At 38.7% G+C, this 19926-nt stretch overlaps 1 protein-coding gene across 1 annotated transcript in view; it reads left to right on the top strand.

Annotated features, from left to right (window-relative positions):
• Positions 1–17735, top strand: part of COL24A1 (collagen, type XXIV, alpha 1) — a gene marked incomplete at its 5' end in the record, with an annotated part of 121755 nt that extends 104020 nt beyond the window's left edge. The window contains 14 exons of the mRNA XM_010145348.1: positions 1–51; positions 2517–2624; positions 4119–4226; positions 4313–4366; positions 4647–4709; positions 5921–5974; positions 7440–7475; positions 11593–11628; positions 11722–11748; positions 12837–12902; positions 13616–13784; positions 15098–15207; positions 16281–16496; positions 17447–17735. The exon at positions 1–51 is cut by the window's left edge and continues 1 nt beyond it. Of these exons, the coding sequence (XP_010143650.1) occupies positions 1–51; positions 2517–2624; positions 4119–4226; positions 4313–4366; positions 4647–4709; positions 5921–5974; positions 7440–7475; positions 11593–11628; positions 11722–11748; positions 12837–12902; positions 13616–13784; positions 15098–15207; positions 16281–16496; positions 17447–17593 (1245 nt within the window). The remainder of the gene's footprint in view (positions 52–2516; positions 2625–4118; positions 4227–4312; positions 4367–4646; positions 4710–5920; positions 5975–7439; positions 7476–11592; positions 11629–11721; positions 11749–12836; positions 12903–13615; positions 13785–15097; positions 15208–16280; positions 16497–17446) is intronic.
• Between the last annotated feature and the right edge of the window lie 2191 nt (positions 17736–19926).

The raw sequence follows: 19926 nt of genomic DNA, 5'->3' as shown, positions 1-19926 counted from the left end.
ATTCCTGGGAACCCTGGCAAGCCTGGGTTGTCAGGAGAGCCTGGCCCTAAGGTAAGTTGCTTTCTGCTTTGCCTCTCTCTACGTCATTTTGCGTTACAAATTTTCTAAGGTTAGGGTATGTAAACAGAAGGACCCATTCTCAGTTCTTTGAGCCTCTTGAAAATTAGACCAATTCATTTGTTTTCTTTCTCTTCTGGTCCTGATATTCTGGCTAGGATGTGAAGTTAGCAAAAGGGAAGTGTATTGTGAGAAGAACCATCTCATTACCATATGTTAGTAGTAATTACAGCTCAGTGAAAATGCTGTGTAACTCAGAGAGGCTTCAATGGTTCTGTTCCCAAAAACGAGCCATAGACCCCAACTGAGAGTGTTTCCTCTCAGGCTCTGAGATGATCTCACATTTTCCGTATTTTTTTTAATTTGTAACTTGTGTCTCTCTACTGAAGCGGTTCTGAAGCTCTGCCTAAAACCAGTGAAAAAGAGTATTAGGTAGCTGAGGCACCTGGAAGCATTCGTGGAAGCGTGGGGTTTTTTCTTTTTCTGTTTGTTCTTTGCTGTGGTCCAGGGGTGGTGAGCTGCTGCTTCTGGGAGCAGTGACACAGCGCTTTGCTTATTCACTCCAGAGAGGATGCAGAAAACTCCTTTAGTTGTTCCCATTGTCGAATATAGTATTTCTCAGTAGTTCTTTGTAGTAGTTAGATGGACAAGTAATTGTTATAAAAGGATCCCAAATTAGTTTTGGTGTGAGGAATTAATCAAGGTGCTAAATGAGGCGCTGTTACAAGTATAAATTTACTATCTGGTTGAACAAAGAGAAAATTATACAAGTTACCCAGAGGGGGCAGGTGTACCCTATTCCAGCCTCTCCAGTTTCAGCTCATATCCTACTGAGCTTCCAAGTGCTTAAAATTCTTTTTTAGTATCACCCAAAAAAATTCTTACATTTTTGCCTTTCCACTCATCTTTCATATTAAAAGACTCCATTACTCCAGATTAACAATATGGAGTAGCATTTCAAATCGTAATAAAGAGAGGCTTGTCACTGATTTTTGCCTCAGCAAATTAAAAGAACAGAACTTGTACTATGTAAATTTATCAGTCCGTCACGCTATAAGCCACAGCATCATATTCAAAATCTCTGAAAATCATATTTAATATAAAAATCTTCTTTCATATGACCATTTTGTTTCTATGAATGCTTAACCAAATGTCATAAGAAAGAAATAAGAAAGAAGATATATATATGTATGTATATATTGCTACTAATGACATCACAGAAACATTCATTTGGATCGTAGCAAATTTCTATTTTGTATTTTTAGCATGTCAAAATTGGCTTAACTCAATGTTCTAAGTAACTTTTTTTTTCATTAAAAATAGTTGCTTTTGTTTATAGTCTGATGTTCTCATACATTTTCCTAGCAAATGTTTTGATCTTTCTTCATGTGGTAAAGTCGCTGTGTATGAATCCCTGGAGAGTGTACAGAATCATACTAATATTGTCAGTATGTCTGGTATTTATAACTAAGCATGTTGAATTTTGGATGTTTCTGTAGTGTCATTTTGTTTCTTGATACAGAGTTCCTCCTTCTTTAAAAAACGAATCCTGTGAATCTCAACCATATTTTCAGGCCAACTGTAACGAATGAATTCAGGATCTTGTTTTCCTTAGAAGGAGATCCTTATCATAAGCTCAGAATCCTCAGCCATCCCACAAAACTTATGCAAGAACCATCTCCAGGAGTCACCTTCTCTAATTAACAGACATTAGTGCTCTTTTCCTGTATATTACAAGAGGGATCAGTGCTAAAGGTTATTAATCTGAACATGCAAGTTTTCAGGTCTGGGAAAAGCTGTAGGTCTCATATAAACTATTCTGTATGATCCCCTGTGGGAGGTAAAAGCAGTCACTGGTATGCCCAGGAGTGCTTCCGTATATATGTGAATGCACAACTCCTGTGGACAAAAGATCACTAACTGTTTGTGGATCACTGGCACCTAAGCTGGTGACCCAGCTGTCCAACTGTTCCTCTTTAGCAGGGTGCTCATACAGAAGATGCCTTGCATAAGCCAATTGATTCTCTTGAACATTCTCGGAAGTCTTTCAAAGTCTAGGTAGGTGATCCCACACAAATGACATCAGGATATATTTAGGGTAGGACAGGACACGTTTTAAGATGAGAACTGAACAATTACAATGGACTATGGCATGGTTAGCATTTGCTTTGCTGACAGAATGACTTGTTAAACTATAACAATTTGACTCCTCAGAAACCTCAATCCACCCTGTAGCTTTGTTGCTAAGGGATTTTGCTTTTGGAATATTAGCAGAAATCCAGATGATAATGCTGATCATTGTCTTTCCATATATTTTGATGTACTATCACTGTGTGTCCATATATACGAAAGAATTAAGTTGGCTTTAACAGATTTTATGTTATATGCCTGTTTTAGCATACGATGAAAAAACATGTTGGACTGTTCTGCTTGTAATCAATTATTTTCAATTTGTTAAGGGTAATAAAGGAAAACCAGGCTTACCAGGTCTGGCAGGATATCCTGGAGCTCGAGGTCCCAAGGGATTGCCAGGCCTGCCAGGGCCCGTGGGAGCACCCGGACTAAAGGTACCACAGGAGATCTTGTTAAGTACAGCATTGCTGATACTGCGTAGTCTTCATACTGCATGCCCTGATTATGGAACCACTGTGCTACTGTTAATCATATGAGTAATTGACATCAAAACTTATTTGAAGAGCAAGACTGTGAGTTGTGCTGATCTCATTTTTGTAAACTGTAATATGAAAACAGAGGTCCTATCCATCTGGACGCTATTCTGAACTCCAGAAGCCATTCGAAACACTTTGTGTTTATTCACTCAAAGATTTAGGGCCAAAAGTTTACTGACTTTTGTTTTTAAACTTCCATAACTACTAGAACAGTTCAGATGATTTGAACATCTAAGCTGTCTATTAGTAGAGAAGTACCATCATTTCAAGCCTAAATCCCAAGTTTGGGGGCTAAAAGCATGTCTGGACACCCATTTATCATAGGACTTAAGCTGTTCTTCTTGTTCAGCCCTCTCAGAAAGGAAGAAACCTAAGTGTGCTCTGCTTTCCAGGAAGTTCTAGGTACCTGACATCAGCATAGCCTCGTATTAATGAGAGTAATTTCAGTGGAAAAGAAGCAAAGAATGGAAACGTTACAGATAATTTTCTGGTTTTAGGATAGGATTTTTAATCTAAAATCATGATTTGCAGTGATCTGTGAGATTTTGTTGGTAAGCAGTTTTTTAAAGGCTTAAATTACTTGAAAACTCTGGGAGGGGATTACTGTCTTTTTTATCTTTTCAGGAAAATATCTTAGTATAAACTGTTGTCACTATCTGCAGTGTTTATTGCCAGTGCTCCCAGTCTGAATTCTACTCCTTTGGCTAGACAATGAGCCGTGGGAGGTAGTTCCCGCTCAGAAGTGCTTGCAATCTGAAAAAAGACAGGGAATTGATGAGGTGAGGGCAAGTTTGCCACATAGTGCAAACTAAGCATTAAGAGTGGACGTACCAGGACAGGCCCAAGGTCTGTCTTTGTTAGAGCAGAAATGAACACCTAGGAAAGGGCATAAGCACCAAGCAAGCATGAAAGGAGTATATTCACAGCTTTAGCTGCAGCTTGGTAACCTCCTGAGCTAGGCTTGGTCTCCATGTGTTTGATAGTCCTCAGAGGATTTCTCTTGCATGAATTTCTCTAGTTTTCCTTTGAATCGATGTAAATTTTTAGTCTAACAGCAACGAGTTCCACAACTATATTATGCCTTGCACAGAGGATTACTTCTTAAATTTACTTCTAACCTGCCTGTTCTGTATTTCATTTTGTGAATTTTAGTGCTTGCACAGGGAGATACTGTACTGGAAATGATCCATTGCGTATGTTTTTTTGTAGGTTTCCAAGTCAAGGACAGTCAAGTCACGTTTGCATTTTAGTGAATGTGTAATTATTGAAAGCATTCCTGATGGGAATAAAATTAATAGAGAGAAAACATGTTCCACAATTGTGCCAGGAGAACTATCTTTACATTTATATCTCATAATCATAATAAAGAATAAACTACCTTCCTATTGACAGGGTGAGAAAGGGCTTCTGGGTCATCCAGGAAAGCGAGGCAAAAGAGGCCTTCCAGGGTCACAAGGTGACCAAGGACCAGCAGGAGACACTGGCCGGAAAGGACAGACTGTACGTAATCACAGCTGTTGGTGCAAAACAAGTAGTCCAAGAGCTACCACATAAAATAATAGTAAGGATGTCTGCTCCTTTTACAGGGAGAAGATGGAGATCAAGGTTTAATGGGGTTTCAAGGATTCCCAGGTCCAAAAGTATGTTCTTGTTCTTTTCTGTTAGATCTTAAGTTATTTACAAAGTGAGAATATTAGTAAAGCGTAGAATTAATCATGTTCAAAATCTATCTGAACTGTTGGAATGTTGTAGGCAGAACTGTGTACCCCATGCCTGAGGATGACCGTTCTTCCTCAGTACACTTGGTACTTTTATTGTTACTGCTCTTAGAAATTATCTTACTTTCACTGATCACAAAAGACTGGAACAAATGGGTAGCTAGTGGCCCTGTTTGATTAAACTGTTCCTTTGCATTTTCAGGGTCCTGCAGGGGACGTTGGCTTAATTGGAATTCTAGGCCCGAAAGGTCCAGCTGGCCAAGTTGTAAGTGTTTCACTCCACGAAAGAGATTGTCAGGATGGCTTGCAAGTGGCACATGTTTTTAATTTAGGGAATCATCTTTTTTCTTATTAACAAGGCCGGACCCCTCTAGCCCAACCTTTCACTCTCAGACCATGACTCCACTAGAAGACCTTTGCTTGTACTGCAACGCTGCTCTGGTTGCAGCATGGGAACAGATACACAAGCAAAGCTGGGCTCTTAATCTTGAAAGAAAAAGCAAACTCTCCTGACAAAGTGGGGCTCTCCTAGTATAATTTCAGCTATACAAGTATCCTTATCGCTGTCATATGTTTGTCTCCTGGGGTCGAACATTCTCCTTCTTCTTACTGGTAACAATGCTGATTGTGTAACTCTGTCTTGCAGCAGGTCAAAGAGCAAACTTTGCCTGCAGGGAGGTAGAGTGTTGCTCGGGCCCTATTGATTGATAGGTAGTCTTTTTTAAGTAAATATCTTCTTTTTATCTGTAAGGTTACTAACCTGCATTAGCTCATTCTTTGCAACACCTTCTTCATGACATTCTGCTTTGCTACTCACCAAAAATGTGGAAGCATCTTTAGTATTTGGTAATATTGGGGAGTCTGTGTTCATTTCACAGCATCGAGTGAAAAGGGGGAAGAGGTTGCAGCACGGAAGGCCTTGCCACACAATGCTCTCTCATCACTGCCATCGTCATCACAGAACTGAATTAGTTCAGTTAATCAGATGCAGAGCAGCAGCTTTAGGGGCCTGTCCTAATAGCTACTTCCTTTTTCCAAACATTCCTATAAAAGATAAACACTGGAAATGAGTAGTTTGCTTTGAGTGAGATCAAACAGGAAAGTAACATTTAGCAGCACTTACTGGCAGCCTTACAAGAGAGCTTGTGGGCAGCAGTATACTCAAGATATGGTTGATTGTTCCTCGATAAATACGTGGTCTTTGGTAATCGGAGTCCTTAGGTTTCCACTCTTTTTAATGCATCAACTTTCACATAAAAGAATATGCGTGTGCTTTCCAAGCACAACTAGTTATTAAAATAATTACCTTGCTGGTTTTGTAGCAATGTGCACTCAATGTTCCGAAAGAGAATATCACCATGATCTTCTGGATATTTGCCAAGCTGTGTGCTGAGCAACTTTAAACCATGACACATCGTGAGGATTTTCTTCATTTTGAAAACATGGTGGACTAATAAATTCTTTGCTTGTTTACAGGGATACATGGGCCCAGTTGGTCAAGAAGGCATAACTGGCCCAACGGGCAGGCCTGTAAGTTTCCCTTTTCTCTTGCATAATTTGGTTATTTCACCTACCCTTATTTTTAATAATCTGTTTTGCAACTAGCAACCTTCTCATTTTTCTGTTTGTGAGTAGCAACTAGCGAGACTATCTTCACGTTACACTCTGCTAGTAAGCTAACATATGTGACTCCAGCATCTGTAATACAAACAAGGCAAGAATGACAAAAACCGAGCACAGCGTCACGGCAGTGGTCCGCGCAGACCATGCCTGTGCCGTACGCTATGCAGAGGGCATGCCTGCAGGGTCAGAGGGTGACCCAGGGAGTACAACCGCGCATAGGAACTACCACCTGCCACCTGGATATTCTTTCTCAGCCTTAGGTCTGAGATGTATATAGAGAGTATTCACACTCAGCTGTGATGTAGTTTATTTTTTATGTGTTGATTGGGCTGAACTGCCCAGAGAGCCCCTCTAGTCATGCTGCGAGTGCCCACAAGCCCTTCCTGAGATGTTCCAGGTGTTGGTGAGGTCCATGTTACAATTCTAGCATCTTTTTGGCCCTTCTGACAAACTTCAGTGCACCCCAGGTTCCCTGCCATGGTGGAGCTCTGCCCTCATCCCTGTTTCCGTACGTTGTTGCACTCCCAGAGTGCATTGAATTGTAGGTAATAAATACAAATATTTACAAGTGAAAAAGAAAGGAAAAGGGAAATTTTCCTTCTATAATTAGACTATTCTTTCCACTTCGGGGGGAAAAAAAAAGTCAGTACTTTAAGCCTTGCCTTGTTGTGCTCATTTTCAGTCCCGTTCAGGAGGAAAACTATAGCTGCTGCTACAATTTATGAAGGCTTTTAACAGACGTTATATTGAAATTAAGGTTTGCTGTTATCATTAAGAAAACATTACAGTTGAAGAATACTTCTGTGAATTATGAAATGCTGCCACCAAGATGAAAAATTCTTCCAGAGAAGAATTGTAAGATTGTTACCACCTTCAGAAACACAGTTTAAGTGCCATACTAGCCAAAACCACCATGGAGACAGAAAGGCAGTGTCTAATCTGACAGTGAGAGGAGAACTAATGGGGTAATAAAAAACAGATATGTAACCAATGGATTTCTTCAGGCACAGGGAGTACTGAGTTTTGTTCTCTACTCTTAAGATGGTGAAGCACTGGTGTATTGCAGTGAGTCAAACAGTAGAGAATACAGCTGGTTGAGAAGTAGAACACTGACAGTTAAAACTACTGAGAAAAAACATTTTTACAGTCCGAAGAAAACAACAGCTTTCCACGTATAGGAATTACAAGATGCTTTCAAGTAATTTAGTTTTCTAGTAGTACAGGAAAACCAAAACCCCAGAGTTGTAAATACTTCCACAGATGAGACTGGACTTATCATGTGAGTGGTATAACTCTCATGGGTATTAATCTGCTTATTTCAGTCCTAGGTGGCTAGAAAGTGTACTGGATTAACAACTGCTCTTTCTTACAGGGACCAAGAGGTGAAAAGGGCACACGGGGTGAAATGGTAAGATGAAACAACCTTTGTGCTTTCGTATTTTTGGCTATGTAAAAAACTACTCCTGTGTTACTCTGAACGTACCCTTGTATGCTCTGAATGCCAGACAGTCGTGCTGTGCTCCCAGAAAGCTGGTAGCAAGAGTCAAAAGTCTGACCTTTTCTTGTTCAAGTTGACCCATGTAGATGTGCCCAGTGGGTGTGTGCTGTTGGGCAGTATGGCCTCTGATCATGTAGCAGACACATACTCCCAATCTGTCCCAGTTCAGATCTAAAAGAAAAATCTTTTGTCACGTTTGTTGTCAGTGCATTAGCGCGTCATAGAGCACAGCATGCACGCACATGTTCAGATGTCTGTATCATCTTGTCTAGAGACACAGAAGTTCAGGAGAAGCCTAGGGCTGAGGGTGAGTGTCCATGCATGTATGCCAGCTGTAGTAGCAGTAGGCAGCATTGACAGTTACAAAGTTGCTGACCCGAATTTTTTTCAGTAAGAATATTACATTAGGTTTTGTACATTAATAAATGTTGGATTTTATTTAAAAAATATGCTAGTGCTAATAAAGTCTCCAATTTAAAGAAAGGCCATTAAATTATCACACTTACTTACACACATGCTTACACACATACAGCAAATATGAATACAATAATAGTTGATACCTATGACATTACTTTATATGGCAGGTTTATAATTAGTTCCTTTTCCAGTAACAAGCCAAAGTCTTGTTCCTGTTGCTCTTACACTGCCTTTCACCCTACCCACTTGAAATCATTTAATATCGCTTGTCCTATAGCAGCCACCTGTGTACAATTCCAACCTAACAGCCTTATAAAACTTTTTTAAATATATCAAATATTCAAAATTGCTTAAAGAATTACATCTTGGAACTAAGCTTGCTCTACATGTCTTGGGGAAATGACCTCTGATTCTAATGCTCTTGAAGCAATTGCTATCTCGGAATAAGAGGATGCATGTAAAAGCAGGTCCTCACAGTATCAGAAAAAGAGTGGAGTTTTGGCCTTTGAACTTCTGTACTAGCAATCAAATTGGGTGATTAAAGAATTAAAGAGCACACTAAAACTAACTGTTCTATTCTCTGCTTTTGACATTACAAACTGGAATTACACTTTTCTCACTTAAATTCTAATGTGATCAAAGGGTAAATTAAGTAGATTTGTAAAGGTAATCCTGTACATTCCAGTAAAACATTTAGCAATTAACTTAATCCATTAAAAGTGTAATTTAACCGTATTTTGCTGCTCTGCCACAGAAAGAACATTTGTAATATCTCTCCAGGATTTTCAACACGGTGGAGTTTTGTTCTATTTTAAAGGCTTGTAAAGGTAATTGATATAGCCTTCTGAAGTTTTAACGCATTTAAGAAATGTAATATCACCAAAAGTAGTTCACTATAGTTAACAAATAGAATTTGATATTTACCTTTTTTTCACATGGGTTTTATTGGCAAAGAGACAGTGACTCAAGACAAATCACATTCCTCTTGCAAAATATGTTACATTCATTGGAACAGTGCAGGCTTTGATTTTTTTTTTTAAATATTCAGCTCTATCTCAGAAACCACTATAAACTTCAACTGTTCTTGTCCCAAAACTTTTTGAGTCTTAAAATTATGACACATGTCAGGAACATAGAATGTTAACAGAAGTATTCAGTCATCTGAAAAATCCACTGGAATGTCTAATCTCAGCACTTAGAACAAGGACATCTATTCATCAGAGAGCAGTGGTTACTTACGGACAAACTGTTGAAGACTTTGTGCCTTGCCTTGACTTGGTGTTTGCATATTCAAGTCCTGAACCAAGGTAAACAAATACATACACTGCCATACATACTAATTTCTGAAGTTCACGCTTTCTCCTTCGTTTCATGTAAGCATACACCATATATATATATTAATATATCCACATGGGACTGAAGGTATCCCACAGCAGGCTGTGACAGCACCTGAGTTGCTGATCTGGTTCCCTAAACGTGGAAGCCAGCCTTCTCAGCTGCCATACAACAGCATAGCTCTGTGAAACCCAGCTGATTTGCAACAGCCGAGGGACTACCCCAAAAGAGTGATTGTCATCTCTGCAAACTCATCTCTCATCAGTTTTGTAATAAAGAATAACAGCAATAATATTTTATGTCTATTCAATAGTAATAGGATTTAAAAGAAAATTGCAAGCTGGGACAATAAACAAACTCAGAAGAGTACCAGGAAGCTATGTACTTGCCGCAGAACCCACAGGGATTTCTGTACTACTATATCTGCTAAAATGACTTACTCTTTGATTTCCATTTTCCAACATTAATGTTATTATAAAATATCAGTAAATATTTACCTAAAAGATGGCATAGCGTCCCTTCTGTGCTGTAAGTGGGTGAAACATAAATAAATAGGTTCAGGATGTATCAGTTGAAAAGCTGACAATATTTACAGTCCCTAGAGCTTATGCCATTAAGGTCGTCTTAGTTAAGTATCGGCAGACCATCCCTCTAAACACCCAGTTTTGATTCTGTTCAGTTTTGATTCTCCTCTGTTCTCCAGAGAACATGTGTCTCGCCTTCAAAGCCATCTGCAGTCCCTCAGCATAGCCTTGCTGGTATAGACCTGGTGCTAGGAGTTGCCTGGTAGACCCCACTTTTCACTCCATTCACAATCCGCACCTGAGCCCCTCTGGCATGGCCAGGACAGGTGATGTGTCGGCACAATGAACTTGTGTAGCTATGGAGGTCATTGTAATCCCTCACAGATGCATTCACCAGTAGTTACCTTGTGCTCTGCCTTACAAATATGTCTAGAGATTGTAAGGAATGAATTGAATCTGGCCTTTCTTTAACCATTTCCAGCCGCACTTGCTGGTGGCAGCTTGAAGCACAGCCCAAGTTCAGCAGCTGTGGCATGCAATGACACTCATACAGATCTTGATATGAAATCTCATGGCTTCTTATTGCTATATAAAGTCATTTACATAATACTTTGTCTAGATCAGTTTCACAATATTTGTCAGCAAGACCGTGTCAAATAAGATTATTTCCCTTTCGGCACCGACTTAGTACTAGCGTGACCACACTGGTGTAAGAGGGCTTTTGCTGGAACAGCTTATTGTGCTCAAATAATTGGTACAAGCAGCACTGGCTAAAGAATGTTTTGCTTAATTCAGTTATGCAGAAAGGTTTTACTAATACATGGTGTAGGCCTGGCCTATGCCTTTCATTCTTTCTTCCCCTTCCCTTTTGCTTGTATTAAGGCACTGCCACCTATTCTTTTCCTTGTCATTGTTCCTGCTATTGTTTATGTTAGAGCAGCTCCTAGAGGTTTCGAGTATTATAGAGATTGAAGAAGAGAATCTAACAGAGACAAAAGTATCACTATATATTAGTAAATATTCATTCCATCTTCATGTGAAGAGTTGCCCAAAGAAAGGCTAATTCAGATGGAGTTATGGGTTTTGGGAGGGTCCATGTCCAACCCTAAATCAAGCCTAAAACTTAGATTTAAGGCTGTGTGCATTGTAGGCACTTTAAGTTAGAGAAGAACACCTGCTCCTTTTCCTCCTCCCTGCTGTCTCATCCTATACGCTAAAATGATGCTACTTACAAGGAGGAAATAAGAGCATAACTTCTTGAATGTGAAGGAAGCCTGCAATAGCACTGTTAAACAATGAACATAACATGTTCTGGCTGAATAATGCTAACAAATGGAGCTAATAAATGCCCAGCAGATACTCCTGGAGTAAAGCTTATCAGTTAGTTTTTTACAAATACCAGCAAGATTGTTTACAATGTTTTTATGACCATTCATCTATTGTAGCACTTGTATTGGCTACATACATACAATGCTGGCACAAAACAGAGCACTTTATATATTAATACTTTGTATGACTTCTAATGTTCCCTCAATATCAAAAGTAATTGGATAAAAAAGTAACCAGACGACTTGGCAATTCTAACAGGAATAGTCACATGTTGAAAATAGAAACTAATAAACTACAGCTTTACCAAAACCAGTATCACATCTTCTTCATTGTACACATTGGCATTTTGTGATTTCAGTAGTGCATAAATGTACAACAAATGTTAATCTATAACTGTTGCATTTTATCTCTGTTTCTTCTAGGGGCCTCAGGGACCTCGGGGCCAGCCAGGGCCACCTGTAAGTGCATTAAAAAATGCCTGTATTTTTCCATTGTGATTGCATTATATAAACATGCAAAGCACCTAATACCTGGTTTCTTCCATTTTCCAGGGACCACCTGGACCACCAGGACCAAAAGTAAGTTCTGCAGCAACAGTAACCTTCAATACAGTCCTTTTATGGAAGTGAAAATAGCAGGATCCTCTTCAAATGCACTGCTTGTTCCATTACTGCTCATGAAATACAAACGCATTTGTCTACAACTTCCATCACTACAGTAGTAAGTTTTTTGAACCTTACACCTTACGTGGTCAGTTCTGTTCTGCCACACTGCTGAGCCCTCAAGTTAACACCCATGGACATCCTCATACTTTTGTCATGGGTTAGCTCCATCACACTCTAAAAGGTTTTTCTCCTGTTCTGCATTTGAACACTGGAAGAAAGCAACAGTATATTTTCTACTACTGCTGGCCCAGACGTTCTCCCTGCGTGCACGTATGCAGATTTGGTTTGTTAAGGGGTTGTGACAGTTAGGACAGGCTCAATTCTGAATTGTCCAAAAGCTGTAATGATAGATGTAATCTGAAAACAAATTGCAAGAACTAGATGCTTGTGCGTGTGACTTAATTCTTTAAAAATAAACAGATCTGTTGTCTGGGTCCGGTATGTATGTCACACAAAGTGCAGAGAATAAAGATACACAGGAAAGATATGGCAGGCTTCCTCTTTCAGAGGCTGGTTTGTCAGTCTTGCTATTTGTTCATGCATCAGGAAGACTACTTTGATCTGTCAGCTTCTGATGGCTGATTCAGATCTTCTTTGTGTGCTTCTCTGTAAAGGAATAATACCTTTTCATGCTTACCTGGAATGGTTTTCTGAAGTGTATTAATTAAATGGCTGGGAGGAATAAGTTGGGACATTAGTCTGTGACAACTATTATAGTATCTTTTTTCCAGGTTCCAGGAGCATGATCATTAAATTTGGTATGAGAGTACTAATAAATATCAAATATGCTCTTTTTGTATGCATGCTTGCATTTTTTTTGAAATGGAAGGGAGGATCCTATTTTGACAGTAGGTGCTTACAATGAGTTGTTTTCTAAAATGACAGAATAATAACAAAGCTGTTTTCTATTTTGCTGTAGTGCTCAAAGAATTTACCACCTGCATTTTAGAATATTCCTGTTCATATTTTTATATTCTGAAATATCTTTTTTTTGCCCCCAGAAACAAGTGGATATCAATGCTGCTGTTCAAGCTTTGATTGAGGCAAATGCTGCACTGCAGATGGAGGTAATGTATTTTTTGAGGACAGAACAGGGCTTTTCTACAAAGACTACGTTTATGATATATTAACATGGATAGAAGCTAATTACTTCAGAATACAATTAAACATGCTGGGATTTATAGGATACAATTGAAACGAAGTTAAGAGAAACAGCATAATTTCTACATTTTTGTCATGATAAGCAGTAACGGAAATTTACTGACTGTCACATATAGTGGGCTGTACCTGTTCAGCCACAGTTAACAACGGTGGCATTTAGGCCTCGATCCAAAAAATACTGACGTATATGCAAATGTATGGTCCCACTGATTGCCAGAAAATCCCTTACATGAGTGAAGTCAAATACATTTGCATGTATTTTCTAGGTTAAGCCTAAGAGTGGATTTTACTGCTCAAAACCTGAAACTAAGTATACTTTTAAAAAGTACTAATTTTTTCTTTTTTTCTTTTTTTCTGTATCCATATTTTCACGTCAACATGTCATAATGATGTATTTGCATGACCTTAACTTGCCTGTCACTTCACTGCTCTGATAACTTTAATAAAATGTACTAATTCGTTAATTGGAATATGTTATTCTTACCCTGTTTTATATGGCTGATTGTGTGCATTATTATTTGCTTCTGTCTGGCTATTCAATGGCCATTTGACTTTTACTGCATATACTGTTGCTGTGATGCTTCTGTGTGGTAACACATTTGCTAATGGCCCTTGGCAGAAATACCAGAATACTGAAGTAACTTTACTAGATCACAGTACAGAGATACTCAAAACGCTGCACTACCTTAGCAATTTACTGCACAGCATCAAGAACCCTCTTGGCACACGGGATAACCCAGCACGCATCTGCAGGGATTTGCTTAACTGTGAACGTAAAGTGTCGGATGGTAAGTGTGCACTTTCATTAAAGCTTGAACACAACTAGGCTCTGAAATGTGTTACCTCCAAATGTTAATTTCTACATCAAAATTCTAATGTGTAGATCTTTTTGTTACATTCTGTTGTGGCGTGCCTGTCATGGGTTTCTTTATCTTTATTTAAGAGAAAATTTCTGAATTTTAAAGGTAGAAGTATGTAGCTATCTAATATTCTGTAGATACTACAGACAGATTTTATATATATATGACTAAATGAAAGTGTCCAGAAAATTTAAAGCTGAAATCCATTTTCCGATTAAAAGTTTCCCAAGTATTTATAATCTTGCAATGAATTTTGTGTAGATCGGATTCTAGATTCTTAAAGAGAATATTTTATGCCATACACCAGTACTGTCAACTGCACTTACAGTTGTATCCCAGAAGACCCTGACTCAATACTTCAAATCAAACTTGTAATGTCAATGCTGTGACCTAATTCAGTTTCTGAGTGGCTAAAGAAATAATAAATACATGTAAATATCCCTATTACTAAGTAGGAGGAAATGAGAAATAAAGCTAGAGGTTTCAGGGAAATCACTGTTTTATGGCATATATAAAGAGTCTAGTAGAGTTGAGCCTAACCCTTATTAGAACTGTGCTCTCCTAAATCAATCTCAGTCCTTTGGGGCCACGGAGGTCACTGACACAGTTCTCCACTTCAGAGGATTACAGACACCCATATAACCATAGAGCACAGCCTCACCCGTATTTAACCGCAAATTAAGGGAAGATAAATCCTGATATAATTTAGATGTCCTATTTCTTTTATTGGGCTGGAACCCACGGGTTCACAGTGGCAAATACTCCTTATTACTGTCGGTAGGACAGGTCATGTAGAAGTGTCTGATGGGAGAAATAGTGGAGAAAGAAAGGATCTTCAAGATGCTGTGAGAGCAAGAGAATTTAGATTAATAATTTACGGTCCTGAATATATTCTCTGTATAAAGCCAAGCCCAAGGAAAAAAAGTGAAGTTTTAATACAGAAGGAGCAGACTGGAAATACCATTTGTTCTCCCTATTTACCTATAGGAAGAGAAAATATTTCTGAAACTGTGATAGTATTCAAGAGTCATTGTTTATGTAATCAGAATTTAATGGTAATGATAATTTTGTTCAGTATCTAATATTAGAAGAATTATAATAGTGGAAAGACTCACGTTTCTTTCATTTCCTAGTGAAGCTATTGTGATGTCTAATTGCTGAAAGGTGTGAATACTTCAGCAAATTGCTTAGTAACAACTCTATTTTGGTTTTATTTTCTATCTGGGATTATATACTAATAGGAAAATACTGGATTGACCCGAATATTGGATGTCCTTCTGATGCCATTGAAGTTTTCTGCAATTTCACTGCTGGTGGTCAGACATGTTTAACTCCACTGTCTGTGACAAAGGTATGCACTGCTTCCAGAGAAACCATATCTGTGCCAGAATGCTGGACAAGTGAATGCTTATTTACTTAACTCATGAAGAAATGATAGATTTCAGGAGTTCTGTAATGTGCATCTTTGTGGAAGGGCATGCTATATATCCTGTTGCAGAAGTTACAGATTTTCTGGAGACAATATGTTAGTGTAACTCTCATGAGTTCATTTCCTCACCTTCCATGCTGATAGAATTATTTGGTTTTCTTTAAACTTTTCTGTATAAGGCATAATAGGTCTGAAATGCTTCTAAGCTACATCAGTAAGTCATTACTCAGGACAGCTAAGTGTAGAGGTGCTAAGGCCACTGCAATGAGAAGGAAGAAAATAGCACTTTTCAACTCCTAGCTACTGTTAAATGCCATTAGGCAGAGACTTTCCTTTATATCATTAGTCCATGCTCCTCTTTACACGTAGTTCTTAAACCCTTGGGAATAGAAATTTTATATCTCTGAAGTTTTGCATATACACTGTAGTCATTGAAGAGCACCAGAAATACCATATAGTTTCCATACACATTCCTAAATTTGAAAGATTCCTGAATATGAGCTCTAGTCTTGGAGGAATTCTTGCTGAGTAATGAGTAACTGTATTTTCTGTCTAAAATCAAAGTATGCTTATGAATTTTTTTATTTTTAATGGGATGTAGGTATTGCTGTGACCTGTAGTCTAAGAAGACTAAACAGCAGAATGATGTGGCTGCAGTTAAAACACTGCTGCTGCTAATATGGTTGTTTGAATCACAAAATCATGTTTCAGTTTCCTTGTTTAAAAATAGTGTTTTCTGCCCAGCTGTGTTTCAACAAGGTTGTAAGCATTAGCAAACGTTTATATTTAAGCTTTGAAAATGATCTATGAAAACTTCTGTTTATAGTAATCCCTATAATAGAACCTAACAGCTCACCTGAAAAATATAAACGGCACTGATCCCAGCGTATACACGTGTATACACGCTCCCATGCCTGAACATGCATGAGCTTGTCACTTTGCGTTGCTAGCGTAGTCCAGCGTACGTCTAACGATGCTCTTCTCTTGGAACTTAGCTGGAGTTCGGCGTTGGAAAAGTGCAGATGAACTTCCTTCATTTACTGAGCTCAGAAGCAACCCATAGCATCACAGTTCATTGTCTGAACACACCAATGTGGGAATTAAGTAAAGCAGGTGGACAGAAAACGTCTGTTAGCTTCAGAGGATGGAACAGTCAAATATTTAAAGCAAATACACTACTTGAACCGAAGGTGCTTATGGATGAATGCATGGTAAATACTCTTTAGCACTAGCATTTTTAAAACCATAGTGTTTTAATGTCTAAACAGAAAGGTTTAGAAATTTCTGCATAACTTTCTGCATAAAACAACAATAATTTAAATTTTCATCCCTTGAAACTTACTTCTGACACTTTTTGTATATACATTTTTGTATTGAAGTCAACATCTATCCAAACGTAAAAGCAATTGCAGTAGTACAGGGTATCTATACTTGCTATGCACATTGACTGTCACGTATTGATTTCACTTTTCAGTGGTGTCCACTGTACTTGGTGGTTTTTAAGAATGCAGTGATTGCAAACATCAAGACTCTTCCAGCCTCAGACAATGCTGTAAATGTTATTTTATCATTTTTATGCGGTATCAAAATTTTACTTAGATATTCAAAGGATTAGAATAAACGATACAAAATTCATGGCAAAACTGCAGCTCTCATTCCCCATGATTATTCCTTTACTTAGATATTCAAAGGATTAGAATAAACAATACAAAGTTCATGGCAAAACTGCAGCTCTCATTCCCCGTGATTATTCTTCAAGGGCCTGCAAAGTCTTTCCAAGTGCCTGTGGAGTTCACAACCTGAGACCTACTCTTTAGATTTGGAGGTGAATTTAGCAAGAAATTTAGCAAGAGATCTAAGAGTCTCTGTGAACCCAGAACTGCTGGCAAAGTGACAGGTGCTCTGCTCTGAGCTGTGGGGCACTAGGCTCGCACCCGCTTCGGCTGGGTTCTGGGCTGGGCTTTTTTACAGTTAGTTTCACCAGGAGTGCCACTGCTATTGCACGGGAGAAACGGCGTTTGTTGATGCATCATGCAGTCTCTTTAGGAACTGCTGGAAGAAGAGATGATTCTGTAGCTTCTCCTCCTCCTTTCACTCTATAAGCACAATTTCAATTTGTGTTTTGAAGATGAATCTAATGTTCTGCTTCTGTGTGTTGCAGATTGAAGACGGCAGCTGGCATAAGACACAGTTCTTTTTTCACACTCAGGACACTCATCAGCTTCCCGTTGTTCAAGTTAACACACCTCCTCATCTCAAACCAGGACAGCAGCACTTCATAGAAAGTGGTTCCGTGTGCTTCCTTTGAGGTTTCTGTCATGGGGTTTTTTTTCATCAACATGGAATTGCTGCACAGATTGAATGAAAAAGTAACAATCCACTACAGGCAAAACTACTAGGAAACTGAAGAACCATTTTAAATGTTGTTGGTTAAAGAACCTCAGGAAGAAAAAGACTTCCTCCTAGGGAGAAATGGCATTGAAAAAGAAAAGAAAGAAAGACTGCAACAATTTTCATAAAGTAATTTTTTAAAAATTGTTGGTGCTTTCTTGCATAATTTCCTGGAACTGATAAGCTGGACATGGAATTTTTTCAGGACCTCTAGTGTTCTTAGCAATCTGTTTAACAGCACTGCAGAAAAACCATCCCGAGGAAAGCTGGAGACAGACAATACTAAGGAGCAATACTGGCTAATGCTCCTAAATGTGCAATAGCTTATATATGAAAAGCAAATCATGCCACCGTACAATATATCCTCTTTTCTTAAACATCGTCTTATTGTAGTCCTTAGCGGACACATGCATCTGAACAGATGGCACACTACCTCTTCTGTGTTTCCTGACCATGTTGCCTTGGTGCTCTTCTTAACACAAGGTGCTTGTGGCCTTACCAGAGGTTATCTGAGTCCTTTTCTCTTTCAGACTGTATGTGCTGGTTACATCAGGATATGTTTCTGTTGTAAAGGTACTTGTTTTAAATTGTTGGTCACAGACTTTGCTACAATGAAAACATTATTTATGTGGATTTCTTGTTTAAAATATTTTTATGTACTGTTATGGAAATGGTATATGAGACAGCACATTGTATATGATGCATATAGTCGGAAAAGTTAGCTTTACAGGCAGTGTAAAAATTGTAGAGGAGCTACCTACAGTTGTTTTTAGTTTTAGATTCTGTATTTCAATTAACATTTCTAATGCCAAAGGTGTCTTAAGATGATATATTGTGTATATATTTTGTAACTTGTGAAAAATACCTACTACAGCATGTCTTCTGAATGGCTGCTGTTAAATTATAATCAGCATTTCATCACATAGAAATTCCATTTTTTGCAAAGTGATTAGATCATTCTGGATTGTTTTTTGAATTAAGCCTAAAACGTTCAACCGTTTCTTCTTTCATTAAAAAAGGAACATTAACATTAGGAAAAGCACTCTTTGTAATGATATGCCTCTATCTATTAAATCAATCCAAAGTGTGCTCAGTAGTACATGGCAAGGTGATACCAGACTGTACCAGGGAGCAGGGGAGCGTTCAAACAACTCGTTTTAACTGTCTTGATCCACAGGAAACGACGCTTACCAGAGTACAATAAAATAAGCTTCCAAGCCATCTGTCTGTGGTTTACTAATCTGTTTCATATTGTATAGTACCTTTTTAGTGATGATGAAAATCCTCTAGAAGGGCACTTGTTGGCTGGCAGTGCTGCTTTTACCAAGGGGAGATGCACGTGCTTCGTGCCATGGGATCCTGTGAGGGTCACAGTGTTTACTCTTACAGGGTAACATACATGTACAGCCCATTTTACATTTTTGTACTGAAGCATCGCTTTTGTTCCCTTTGTGAAAATCTGACAGAACTAAAGATAAAGCCAGGATACAGAGTGATGGTAAAGGTTATAGAAAATGTCCTACTTTTTGCATTTTTAAGACATTTAACTCTGACAGAGAGCATCACTTGGCATTTGATTTTGGTTTGGCTGTGGAGCTGATGTTCTGACACAATTTTTTTTTTTGTAAGACTGTCATCTTTTAGAAAAGGTTCTCCTTCATGTGTATTTAATTGCCGTCATCACCGTATTTTTGGAAAATTTTATAGCCTATGTTCATCGTTTATACTGCATGTTTCACAATTTACCTATTTTGAAAACAAAGCTTAAAGTATTACGAGGCTGATCAGATATAAGTACGTGTGTTTCTGTAATTCAGGCAAAAATTCACATGCCATGCAGGCAGCACCACGAAGTCGTGCGGCAGGACACTGACAGTTCATGCCATAACCCTCATACCCAAACCATACCGTGTCGCCGAGTGGGAGGTTGCCGGAGGCGTTCGGCCGAGCACCTCCTGTCTGACGGTGCCGCCTGTGTCTTGGACGGCATGCTGTGTTCAGACGGCTTTAGTGGAGCTCCTGAAGGCGGTGGCAGCTCCTCTACGATTTCGTGCCACGCCATTAACAAGTGCCTGTGAGAGTACTCTTCTAACAAGTCCTCTGCAATTATTCTTCTGTGGCTTCGGACGTGGTCACCTACATTGTTACCCTTAATCTGAGAACGAGCCCTGAGCTTTGTCAGGACGCTTTTATCCTTTCGTTGTTGTTTTTCATGGTTAGAAATCCCTTAAGAAGCTCCTGGGAAGCGGG

Source organism: Buceros rhinoceros, unplaced genomic scaffold (genome assembly GCF_000710305.1).
Source record: "Buceros rhinoceros silvestris isolate BGI_N320 unplaced genomic scaffold, ASM71030v1 scaffold8241, whole genome shotgun sequence".
NCBI classification, from domain to species: domain Eukaryota; kingdom Metazoa; phylum Chordata; class Aves; order Bucerotiformes; family Bucerotidae; genus Buceros; species Buceros rhinoceros.
Note: the sequence above shows the minus strand (reverse complement) of the source record. Positions and strands in the feature narration are given on the sequence as shown.